This window comes from Sinocyclocheilus anshuiensis, unplaced genomic scaffold, assembly GCF_001515605.1.
Source record: "Sinocyclocheilus anshuiensis isolate Anshui unplaced genomic scaffold, SAMN03320099.WGS_v1.1 scaffold1609, whole genome shotgun sequence".
In the NCBI taxonomy this organism is placed as follows: Eukaryota; Metazoa; Chordata; class Actinopteri; order Cypriniformes; family Cyprinidae; genus Sinocyclocheilus; species Sinocyclocheilus anshuiensis.
The window spans coordinates 21,783-35,585 of NW_015540958.1; the positions used below are offsets into that span (position 1 = coordinate 21,783).

General features: G+C 37.9%; 1 protein-coding gene across 1 annotated transcript in view; it reads right to left on the reverse strand.

Moving 5' to 3' along the window:
• Positions 1-13,803, reverse strand: part of LOC107689989 (transmembrane protein 104) — a 54,952-nt gene that overhangs the window by 10,355 nt on the left and 30,794 nt on the right. The window contains exon 9 of the mRNA XM_016488209.1: positions 4,295-4,388. Within this exon, the coding sequence (XP_016343695.1) occupies positions 4,295-4,388 (94 nt within the window). The remainder of the gene's footprint in view (positions 1-4,294; positions 4,389-13,803) is intronic.

Here is a 13,803-nt window from a genome sequence, read left to right on the forward strand (position 1 = left end):
CAAACAAAGTAGTTTCGCTTTCACAACGAAACACCGTCTTCACAACATGGCGGTGGCGGTGGCAGCAACAATAAAGTTACGCCTTCTTTCTTTGCGTGAACATTTGGGCGGCGTTATGCAAATTTTTCCACACAGTGACGTAGACATGTGGGGGGCGTGTTTGAACGAGGCGTTTTAGGAGGGTGTGGACCACTCTTAACTTTTATAAAGAATATCTCTTTGGGTTTGAGACTTTAGTCTTTGCAACTTTAGGGATCTTATCTATTCACGAACAGCTTGTAACACTCCAAAGAGAAAGGAAAACTTGAAATCGCATCATATGACCCTTTTAATCAATAAAAGGGGAAAAATGTTGAGTGTTGAGGTAATTTTGACAGCTTGGGTTTTGGTATGAAATAATATGGTTACTACTTAATGGATGAAAGTTCAGTCAGCAGGTCAAAATAAAGCCTAAAAGGATGACAAGGGTCTTGTATCACTTGGAAGGGGTTTATTTTGGGATGACTGCTTGAGTATATTCTCCATGTTATTACTAGACTACTTACAAAATAAATTAAATGGACATAAAATATTGATTTGAGATCAAATTATTGTATTACGTGGGATAAAAAGAAGCTGTGGAGTGATACAAGAGACATGAAACTAGCACCGATATGTAGGAATTTATTTGCAAGGGACAAGTCAAATATATAGTTTAGCATCATCATACAAAAAAAGTTTGTCCGCCGAATGCAGTGATTGACCAATCAGAATCAAGTATTCTAGAGAGCCGAGTAATAAATAAACACTGATTTTCTTGTAACAATTTCAAGACTGTTTACAAAATAAAAAAGCCACTTTATATTCAATCCAAATGTTTGTCATAATAATGTCTCTGCGGAAAAATACTACAAACTAATATCATGCTTTATATTAGATTTGGCTATCTGTTTTTCTCCTCAGGGATAAATACCAGTGCCTCAATCTGTGGTACAGTAAGTTTCATTAACACAGATTAGGCTGTTTTTTTAATACTAATTAGAAATTGAGATCGTTTATGGATCACTCTGCATATTAAATGGCCAAGCGTTTGTTAATAGTAGCAATTCAAAAGGAACTAAAACCACTGACTATTGCTGGATCACATTAAAAATTCAATCCAATCTAAAGCTTAGACAAGATTTTCATTTGTTTTATTTTTTTTTTTGGCTTGTTTATTTGTTTTGCCTGTGAATCAATTTGGTCCTGCTTGGGAGAATGATTAATAAGCACAACTGGAAAACAATCTGTAAAGCAAGTACCACTGCAGAATATCTGAATAACTTTGTAAAAATCAACTGATTATTTTAAACATTAAAAATGTAAAAAAAAAAAAAAAAAAGTTTTTACAATTGTTTGACATAATTTGATACTTGAATTAAGACCAATTTTGCAACTTTAAGATGAAAAAGTACATTTTAACATTAATATAGACATTAATATTGGAATAGTAATTCACTAAATTAATAATATAACAGCACTAACAGTGAAGCTTTAAAAGTAATAATTCGTATTAAATGAATTGTATGGTGATTAATACTGTGTAACATGAAATTATTTTAATTAGGGATGCACCGATAGGATTTTTTGGGGCCGATAACGATACCGATTTTAACAAACATTTATTGGCCGATTCCGATATTTGTCACTTCCTCTCTTATTTGAAATGTTGGCATCAAAATAGATAGTATTTTGATCATGTTTTAAATCAGCAAAGTTCAAAAACACCTGCACATAAACCATCGGTTTGTTATATCGGCCTTTTCCATTATATAGCCGATATGCCGATGGTTGTAAATTGAGGAAAAATCAGCCGATAAATATTGGTGGCCGATACAACAGAGCATCCCTAATTTTAATAATGATAAAATGCAATAATTTTGATGACAATTAAAGTAAAGTGAGTTGTACGCAAGATATTTAAGGATTTAAAAAAAAAAAGATTTTGATTTGAAAAGTGTTTGAAAAGTGAATTTCAGACATTTTAATACTTTAATAAGGACTCGCAGTTCTAGATCTGAATGGCTCTAAATCATACTCTAGACTAAAAATGAGAAGAATGCATTATCAAATAATTACTTCAGCTCTCTGGAGATTCAGAATAGAGGAAGGAAAAAAACAGCAACAGAGAAAGATAAGGGCAGCACACATACATAAAAATGGCCACTTTGCTGCAGGGCACCATGATGTATTACCACAAAAAGAAAAAAAAACTGCAATACAAAGCAAACAGCGGCCAGCTAGACCAGTCATGTCTTTCACAATCGAGTGGAAGCATACATAATACATACATGATGCAAATGACCCCATATTGATTCACACGGCTAATACAGCAAGAATCCATTCTGGATAAACAGTCTGAGAAATAACAGCACTGCTGTGAAGTTCATCACCTGCATTCAGCAGTATATGTTGCTGAAGCAAGCAGGATGAGCTACTTCACCCCTCAGGTTATAGTGCCCTTAAATTGGCAGTGAATTAAAACACAGATGGCAGAAATATGGGCGCACATGCTAATCAGCAGATTTCTGTACTTTGTCTATACGTTTCTTGATACATACATTTTGAGTAATTGCTACACAATGCTGCAAAACACCACTTTCCACCACTCAGCATTACTGAAACCTACACAGCTAGAACAACTGCCTCCATTTTTTGCCTTCTTAATGCCCGTGGAGCAATTAGGAAACGTATCAAACAGCCAATGACTCATTCACATCTCATTGTGAATTAATGACACGAAGAGCAGAGAAAGGTGAGCAAAAGGGTGCATGCTTGTTTCTTTAAAGGTCTATAAGCACTGCGAATGTGCGCCCAAGAATGCATGTTTTTTGTACGTTTTACAGGTTCATTCACCACTGCGTGCACATGGGAGCAGAAGCCACGATTTTTGGTGGCTGTGATTTTTGCGGCGGGTGAGGATGGGCGGTTTTATTTTGGGCCTGTCGTCTGGTAAGTGACTGCCCAATCACGCCTGAGACGGCCTGTCTAGCCTGTCAGGCTGAAGTATGAGGGAGACAGAAGGCGGAGACATGAAGCGGGACGCATTTATGACTGACAGACCCTGGCTACACTGCAGAGGAGGGGAACAATGTACTAACTAGAGATGCACCGATTTAAATTTTCTTGGCCGATTCCATTTTCCGATTTTTCGTTAGTGTGATCTGCCGATACCGATTTTTGCTGATTTTCTTTCTAAGAACTATAATTGACAGCATATACAAACAAAAATCTACTTTTTTTCAACGCAAAGTTTTATTTTCATAAAAAAACACAAGTAAAAAGTCAGTAATAAAATAAGAACAAATAAAAAAATGGCAAACAACAGCACAAATAAATGCAATAGAATAAAGAGAGCTATGATAATTTTGTATGCATTTGAACGTTTTTAGCGCAGTTAGCCACTCTTTTTTATATTTGTGGCTCACAAGCTGTTTGAGACTGAGCGCGGATTGTGTGCTAATATAAATCAGTAGTGGTGCGTGCGCGTTTGGTATAAGCGTGAAACCAGCGGGAATGACTAAAATAATGCGCAATACAAGCACTATTTAACCGGAGCGAATGAGACCTGTGTGACAGAGAAGGGGTCGTCGGAGAGAAGAGAGCAAGAATGTGCGGCTGATGTTATTGCCTGTGCCGCTGGTAACAAAACGGATCGGCTCGAAATCGGAAAGAAGTGAGACTGACCGACCGATCACCGATCCGGGCCGATCATGAGGAAAATCGGCCAATTCCGATTCCGATCCCTGGCCGATCGATCGGTGCATCTCTAGTACTAACCATGATGCCGTACCTTTAAGAGGCATATAGTAAGTAAATAAAAAAGGTTAATGGGGAAATTAAAAAAAAAAAAAACTTAATGCACTTATCCTGTACAGATCTTACTCACAGACACTTACATTAACAAACCACCATCATTTATTTTCTCCCTAAGGTAAATCTTGAATACTAGAGCAGATTTTGTTTTAGGCTATGTTGTGTTGCAAACCATTATTATGAAAATCTAAAATAAAAACAACTAAAATTAAATAAATAAATATAAAAAAATAAATATCACCCATATATCAAAATTTAAAACAAAACCTTAAAATAAATTAAAACCAACAAAAAATTTATTAAAAAACTAAAACCAAACAAACCAAACCCAAACAAAAAAAACAATCAAAACAAAAACAAAACCAAACAAAAAACAAATAAAAAAAACCCAAAACCAAACAAAAAACAAATAAAAAAAACCCAAACCAAAACAAATAAAAAAAAATAGTAAACAACTTACCAATCCATCTCATTAGAGAGGTAAGGATCTGGAGGTATTTGGTCTTCTGCGCACTGAAAAAGGTGAAGGGCCCCAACAACAGTGTGAAGATTGCCTGAAATGAAGTAAAAATACAGAAAACAAGTCAATGAAAGCAAAAAGCAGTTTGAGTAATAGCAGTGTGCTGCAAGTAGGATACCAAGATAGATCTCTGTAAACATTCTGTGGTATTTTGACCGAAATAACTATCAAATTTGGCGCCTATTTCAGCCACAACTGAAGTGTATACATGGGGCACTGACGCGTAGGACTTCATGAATGATGGGTGCTCCAATTCTATGGAAATCTGTGGAGTTTTGCAGATGCAAACTCTGTGCGGGCCTGCTCTCATGGTACACACATACATACTTTTTATGTGCTTGTGTGTGCAGTAGTGGTCGACCGAAATTGTTTTTTTGACTGCCGATGCTGATATCTTGGAAAGCAGGGTGGGCGATGGCTGATGTAAAGCAGATATAATTTTATTTATTTTAATTAATATTTAAGAAATTTTTAATCATTTGGAAATGGATTAAAAAATAAATGTGTAAAATAAACATTTATACTTTAAACGACAAAGTATTTTTAACAAATAAATAAATATTTAATAAAAATATAATTAAAAAGGAAGTAAACACTGTAACCAACAGGGCACTCATCTGGGAAGTTTGTGTGCATTGGGATTTGGGAATTATATTTTTTCAAATAAAGCCAAGGTAACACTCATTTTACACTCATCAGCACACAGTGAAAATGACATGAGTATGACATTGGGCAAAAGCATGAAGCGCAGCATAATTTGAAATCATGAGTTTAAAGTTTATCGATCGCGCATCTCCAGTGAAGCAGAACTCTCCTCCTGTCCACATTCAATTCACACGGACCGACCGTCACACAGAGAACACGCGATCATGCAGGATACAAATGAACACTTCACAAGATCTCACAGCTGGATTTGACTATGTTTGCAAGATTATCGGCCAAACAGAAAAAACTTATGGCGATATATCAGTCGACCACTAGTGTGCAGGCACATAGATTCATGACTCACTTCTAATGAACTGCACTGGGTTAAGTGTTGATGCCAGACTCTTTGATATGTATATTACAAAATTTAGCATCTTCACAGACAGCTGCAAGAAGTACTGGACCTCTCAGTCCTGGTGTGCTTGACCATGCAAGCAAAGCATTTACTCTGAATGTCCCACATAACTACTCAATATTAAAATCACACCTTTTGTGTTTTTAAAGATTTCCCATCATGTTTGGCATGAAGGCACCTGTTCTAAATACATATAACTGTTCTAACAAGGCTAATGTCTTCCACCTGTGAAACCCATTTTAGGTGTGATCTTTCAATTTCCATTAAAAACAATCACTGTTAAAGCAAGAAACTAAAATACATTTTTAACATTCCTGACCTGTTTTTTCTTGAAAGTAATCTCTAATCTGATTCAGTTGGCCTCTTCTGGTACATCACAGAAGCTCTGACTCACTATTTTGCATATGGTGATTTGGTTTTTAGGCCACCAGCATACAGATATGTTTGCCAACACAGTTGAATAAAAATCTATCCCTTTTCAATCACAATTAGACCAGGAATGTGAATTTAAGTAAACCGATTCAATTTTGATGTCTTGAGTAGACAGATTAATGGCTAAAAACAGAGCTCGACACACTCCGCTAAATTGATGGATGTCTCTCATTAAAGAGTGAATTGTAAATCATCATGACACCATTCATACTTTATCTTGAGAGGTGAGGAGTGTCTTGGTTTTTGTATAGTCAGATAGGATGAGAGTGAGATAACAGTCCATCATGATGCCTGAATATCTGTCCTGATAAAAGAGCTGACAGAGAGGCTGACAAAAGCTAAAACCCTGTAGGGACAAGACAAAAGAGCAGAAGACTCTAGGTTCATGTGCGGTTCCTATTAAGGATTTTAATGGGACATGAAACAATATGGCAGAAGTTAAACCGTTACCAGGAAAAGGTTTGGACTTATATGATAATTGAGGAGAGATACTGAAGAGAGGGACAGATGGGTGCTTTTCTCCATTTCGATTTTGCTCTGAAACCGGCAGCACATTGCCTAGATTTATGATTTCAGTTCGAATGGACGTCTTATACGGTATTACATTTAGTCTAAAACTGTGATTGTGCTTTAAGCTGTCAACCATGTCGGCACGCAAATAAGTGGTCTGAACTTTTGCATATACATATTTATGTACATGAATGTCTGAGTGTGTGCTATTTTTTTTAGTTAAACTATTCCTTTAGCAGCTAATGAACAGTTGCTATTAACTTTTACTAAGTCATTATTTAAATATATATGTTAGTGCTGTCAAAATTAGCACGTTAACACATGCGATTAATGTTTTTCATTTTAACACGTTAAAAAAATTTTTAACAATTAACGCCGGGGGCGGGGCCAGGGTTGGCCACCCCACTCAAAACTGCTGTTTCGGTCCCTTTTTTTCGCAGAATGCCTTTACGACCACATCAAACAGGAGACGTTTCAGACGTGCGCTCCAACTTCACTTAAGCAGCAGGCACGAGTCAAACGAGCACGGAAATGGCACTGTGCTTGCAGTGCGCGCTCTTCAATTGCACCGACGCACGCTGTACCTTGTATTACCCTGTATGTACTACGTGCATGCAATGTCGAGGTCAGTTAAGCCATGAAGTTACCAAAAAGGCGATTAAAGCTGCCTTAAAACTGTGCATGCATGTATTGTGTTTTATATGAGTGACAAACCTGAAATGGTTTTCCAAACTGTCCTGGAGCAGCCCAGCAGTGTCTCCCTCATCTAACACACCTGATTCAACTCGTCAGTTCATTAGTAGAGACTTTAAGACCTGAAGTGGGTCAGAAAAGCTAAAGAGATTTGAGAGAAAATACGATGCGTGTCAGATCCGAGTCATGTTCAGCAGCGGTATCTCTTAAAGAAATAGCAGCCAAATAACCTAATAACCAGCTGCTGTGATGTCTGTTAATCAAAGGGGAAAAAGAAAAGAAAAAAGGGGAAATCAATAACTTTTATAGCTTTAAGGATTCATCTATATTTAATTTAGAATTTCATGTTTGATAACTTTATTTACTTTCTATATATTTCTGCAGAAGGCCTCAGGTAAATATGACATTGATTATAATGGGTTTATGTGAAGACTGTTTTAAGTTCACTTAAATTAGAAGTTATTTTTTAAAGTCAAATAAATGTTAAAATTGATAGCTCTTAATTATACTGTAATGTTGAATGGCTAGTCAAAGTTTAAATATTACGAGGAAAAACAATTTTATAGAGATATCAGTAGTATTGTATCAGTGATACTGGTTTTCAGTCATAAAAAATATGCCATTAAACAAATATTCAAAATATACTGTCTTTATGTTTTTGTACGTTAATTTGAAGATTGAATGTAAAATTATTGCAATATATAAAAGTATATTTAAAAACTTTAATGTTAGGTGGGATTAATTTCAAATAATCGTGATTAATCGCAATTAATTTCAGAAAAAAATGTGCTATTAATTAGGTGTTTTTTTAAACGATTGACAGCACTAAAAAATATCCATATTTATAACGTTATAAACACTTTTCTCTCACTTCTGCTAACTGTCATACGTGCAAGCCGTTCTGGACGGATGACATAGGACGTATGCGTCGCATATGCGCCTGTGAGATATGTTAGTCTTGCACGTTTGTTTACAGTACAACAGTTAGCGAAAGTGAGAGAAAACTGTTTATAATGTTGTAAATACGAATATTAAAAAACAGTGGGTGCTTCTCAATACTCAAATTGATGCTTCCTCATTTCCTCGCTCCTCCGTCCTCGAGCATGTGACCCGGAAACCGATCAAACTCAGCCATCTTGAAGGACATCTCAATTCTCTAATTGCACCACGAGGATGCGAGGAATGAGGAGTGAGGAGGCTTCCAGAGGAGCTATGAGCGAGGATACACAGGATATTGCAAAATAAAAGTATATTTAAAAACTTTAATATTAGGTGGGATTAATCTAAAATTTAAAACAAAATTAATATTAGGTGGGATTAATTAAAAAAAAATGTGTTAATCTTTTTCATCGATTGACAGCACTAATATATATATATATATATATATATATAAAGGCATATAAAAAGGATAAAAAAAGGCACCTCAGAGCAACCAATAAAGCGGATAATACAAGAAATAAGCATCTCCATCTTGATGAATTCCCATAATGCGTTGTTGTCAGCATGAGTTATCTCGAAATGTATGCTTGCATCACTCCCACCACACAAAAATATACAACCAACCCCTTGTTCAACGATGGTCGGAAACACCCACGACCCTAACCATGAGCCCTAACCATTTACTCCTGAGCAGAACTCCTACATCCCAGAACGGTCATAAAATACCAAATGCAATCTCACGTCAACACAAAATGAAACTGAAAATATAAACCCTGTAAAACAGCTCAGCTTTTTTATAGGAGGCAATGTCTAAGCTAACCAATCTCGGCTCTGATGGCCAGGCCTGCTGTAGCTCCTCATCGAAAGCCTGACTTATAACATATGCTGCACTTTCCGATTTGAAAAAGGACGCTGGCAGAAAGGTTGGAAACTTGACAGGAGCTTGTCCACGCATGCCAGGAGGGCAGAGCGATAGTAACGGATTTCCATTCCCTGTCCCATTCCACGAGTGTTGCTGGTGCTGATAGTGAAAATGGTGCAACATTGGCACGCTGGTGCACAACGCATGCCAGGAAAGGACAACAGGAAGGAAGTTTGGCAATAGATTGGAGTGAGGGGAGAAATGGAGGGACAGGGCCAGGCAGAGAGGGCATCAGGGGAAGGAGAAAGAGCGAGAGCCGCAGGGTGCTTGGTGACTCAGACATGACACAAAGAGAGACAGAGAGGCACTGTGACATACTGTACTTGTTATCAGAACACAGAGCTCATTAATTAAAGGCGCAATGGGTGATTGTCTTCAGAAACATTTTTTGTTATGCTGGTTGAAAGTCTCTTCACATACCAATAGAAATCATTAAGTTAAGTGGTCTAAATGTATTTATCTGTATTTATATATTCTGTGGAAGGCGTAGGACCAAGAAATGTTCATCCAATCAAATCCCTCGGTCCGAGCGTTTTAATTGGCTTTCCTACCTGCCTGTCAACGTATGTATTAGCATACCTCTGCGCATCCGGTTCGCGCAGACAGGATACGTCATCAGCGCATTCACGCACGCTATGCAGACAGAGCGAGAATGGCAGACAAACATCAACAACCCGATCTTCCTTCCTGGTATTGTAGTACTTTTAAAGTTTTCTCACCGGTGAATGACACATGATGTAGCCCAGCGGTTCCCAATTCCAGTCCTCGCGATTCAGATAACCAGCTCGTTAGAAGTGAGCTACGTGCATGAACTGTGTTCCGATCGATATGATCCCTACACAGTGTTCATTGCTCCCTAATCCCTGAGCAGGGGAACTCCGTTGATGTTTACTTCACTTCGGAACATGGGCTGGAATTAGGAACCGCTGATGTAGCCTATTGTAATAATCTTGTCTCTGGTATTCTGGTCTGTGAGCATAAATGCGTTGAGGGGGCGTGGATTTGGACGGCGATTGCAGGGAGGGTGGGACGTTCGCTTTCAGTGCTATCAGGCTAAAGTTAGCATTTTCCAAGATCTCCTACTGCATCTTTAACACTAATAGCGTAAAATAGCCATACATGAAACTCAAGCCATGGAAGTGTTAGCACTGTTTGCTAAGGCAAGCATCTCTATTACTAAGGTTTATGCTTGGGGTTAAAGTTTTGCAACCTCTTCAGCCTGAAATCAAAGCACATTTTAATCAATGGAATGATTTAAAATGCGATAGAAAAAATAAAATGGCATAACGGAATAATCAATATAATGATAATAATAATAATAATAATAATAGTAATGTGTAATATTAATTGTAATGTAACAACGTGCTAGATGTTACATAAAACATTAAAAGTGTAAAATAACATTAAAAATATATAATAATAATAAATGTAATATAATTTACTTTATCAAAACGTGGCACTTCAAAGCTTCCAAGGCCAGATCTTCCCTTAGCAACTGCTCCCACCAGCACTTTGTGTCGCAGCCGCACCTCAGCTCCTTCCGCTGCTGCTTCTGCTCTCCACTTCCTTCCTGTTTTTACTGCCACTCTTGCTCCAATAACCTTTGAGTCTGAGGATTCACGGTACTGCAACACTTCTCTCACTCGCATTACCTTGAACTCCTCCTCGATAGATTTCAAGGGGAGTCTCAGTTTACAGGACCTCCCATACAGTGCAATACTACTGATATTTCTAGGTAAACCAAGCCATCTTCGCAAGAACCGGCTGACTACCCTCTCCAGTTCGGTAACGGTTGAAATTTGGAACTCATATAGCAGCAGTGGCCAGAGGATTCTTGGTAATATGCCGTGCTGATAGACCCAAGCTTTAAACCGCCCTGGAAGGCCACTCCTGTCAACTTCCTGCATCCATTGCTCACACTCCTCCCAGGTGTCTTATTGCAGCTTTGTCCTTGAGAGTCGCATTGAAAAATTTCCCGAGACTTTTAACAGGGTTCTGTTATAGTTGGGATTTGGATGTTCTCTATTGAGAATCTGAATTTTTCAGAGACTCTCCCCTTTTTTAGCATTACAGATCTCGACTTTGCAGGCTTAAAGGACATCCTAGCCCACCCCATCAGCCTCTCCAGCCCCTTCAGTATCCACCTGGCTCCTGGTACTGACTCTATTGTAATCATCATCCATAAAAGTTTGTATGGGTGGTTGGCGGATTCCAGATCTTGATTTTGGGCCTCGACACTCTGCAGATTTAACTAACATGTTCATTGCCAGGCTAAACAGGGTGACTGAAATAGTGCAGCCTGTGATGATACCAACCTCCAACCTGCACCAGTCCGATTTAACTGGCCCTGTTGAAACTCTCAGGTGGAACTCGTTGTAATGGTCCATAATGAGCTTTGTGATGCCTACAGGAACATGGTGCCTCTGCAGGGCACTCTTAACAACTTTATGGGGAATTGAGCCATATGCATTTACCAAATCTAACCACAGCACCGCTAAGTTACCATTGGTTTCTCTGGCCTCCCTCAGCAGCTGCGTGATGACTCCTGTATGTTCCAAGCAGCCTGGCACCTTTGGGATACCTCCCTTTTGGACAGAGGTATCGATGTACTTATTCCTCAAGAAGTACTCGGTTAAGTGCTTTGTCACCACGCTGAAAAATGATTTTTCCTTCAACACTTAGCAAGGATATTTTCCTAAACTAGTTAATGTCTGCTGAGTTTTCTTCTTTTAACCATGCAGCAAACCTTTTAAAATGTTTTGATAAATTACTGAAAAAAATTAAATTAATGACTTTTTAAATCGTTTAACTGATTGGATTAATCGGTCAAAATTCTTACTGTCGGTTAACTGGTTAAAATGAGCATCCCTACTTATTACACGAGTTGATTATGCATGTTTAATAGAGAGTAGTATTTTTGATATAATTATGCTTCTAAAAAAATAATGTACTAAGGAAACTGTGGCTGATATTACTTGCCAGTACATTGTGGGAAAAACTGCATATTGTACATTTTGTACAATCCGCCTTCATGAATATTTAATTATTTTTTATATATCTTCCTTCAAAGGCAATATGCACATTTAATGCTGTTCTTAATACATTTTATCTTTCACAATAAACATCTTGTTGCTGGGTAAACACTGAGTCAATTTCCATGCTAATTTTGTCCTTCTTTCGCAGGCCAAAAATTGTGGCCACTGGAGCATTCTGACCGATTTGGGTATCTTCTTTTGGGTGACTGTAATGTTCCTAACGCAATATCAGATAACAAATTCAGCAATACTGAGCTCATCTAAACCCAACACTTGACTGAAATGAGATAAGCCAAAAAAATTTAATGAGAAAATGCAAAGGTGAATAGCTTGACGGAAAAGCAGGACTTGACTTATCGCATCAATATGAGTGAAATGAAACCAACAGTCGATGACCGTTATTTGGCACCAGGGGATGGTGACACTGTCACGGCACAAGACGTCAAATTCAGGATAACAAATATCTGAGCAAGTGGGCATTATGACTTGAGTTTCCTGTATGGAAACAAACTATTTTTGTAAAAGTACACACCCTTACATGTATTGAACAAGGTGTGACTGGCAGAAACTGCCCAATAACACCTGTCAGCTTCTATTTAAAGTGTGTAGTGAGCAAAGCCAGGATGGTTTTCTTCCTGATTACTCCCCTAACTTCAGATGTACCAAGTGTGGATGGCTCTAGTGGGCATTTGTGTCTCTGGGAAGGCCCACGTGGCGGCACAGAATGTAGGATTATAACTCAACTGATAGCGACATGCAAAACAGGGATTATATTTCCAATCCCCACAGTGTCAAGATCCCAGTGGCATTTGTCTCCACTGCTAATCTTTGTTAGACATTCTAGACAGGATCAACAAATGGAAAGCAGATACACTGCTATACATCAGCTAACAGAACAGACAGACTAGAGAATAATGTTTAACTTGCACTCAAAACCATAAGCATTCTAAAACAAACTTAATTAACAACAATAATACGCATAAGCATAGAAGAATGTACAGGAGAACATTTAACTACAACACTCCTTTCATGCTACATTACCTGAACGTCCCACAAACCTCAAACTTTAGAGTCTTGTAGCTGACCTCAGATTTAAAGCCATCAGTGTAAAACAGGCTAATAAAACACATCAGGCAGAATAAACCTGCTACGAAGCCAGTGTAAAAACTGTGAGCCAATAATGACTCTGTAATTGAGCTTTTTTTCAGCTCATTGTATCTGTCAGGCAGCGTCATTAACCTCCAAAATGAGCTGTTACAATTAACGGCTCAATTAATGAATAAATGGATCAAAACAAATGCATTAAAGAAAGCAAATTGAAAATTTTAGTGGAACCACAGTTTGACCCATCCTTCAACAAGAAAAGCGATTAAGGCCTTGTTTTGGTTTGGGGTAGGTATATTGGCACAAATTGAATACTGGATTTAAACATAATACTTTAACTTCATGAAACACAACAAAAATAACTGATAAAAACTCTCAAGGATGTGCAATGAAACAAGCCTAAATCTTTTAAAAGTCACTCATGGCATGATCGGAAACCAATATCTTACATGAACTTATTCAAAATTAGCCCAAATTAGAAACTTTCAGGCATCAGAACCGTGGTGCAGGAGTAAATCACGCTCAACATAAGATGCTCAGATCCCATAAGGGGTTATATATATGATGGTTCAGGTTCTGGCTCATTCAGTCTCTGCCCAATCATTTCTGATGATCCAATAACGCATCTGTGCAAACGTTATATAAAAAGCAGCAAATATGCTCAGAACTCCAGGAAAACTGAAAGCTGTAAAAGTCGTGGCCTAATGGTTAGAGAGTCGGACTCATAACCCAAAGGTTGTGGGTTTGAGTCTTG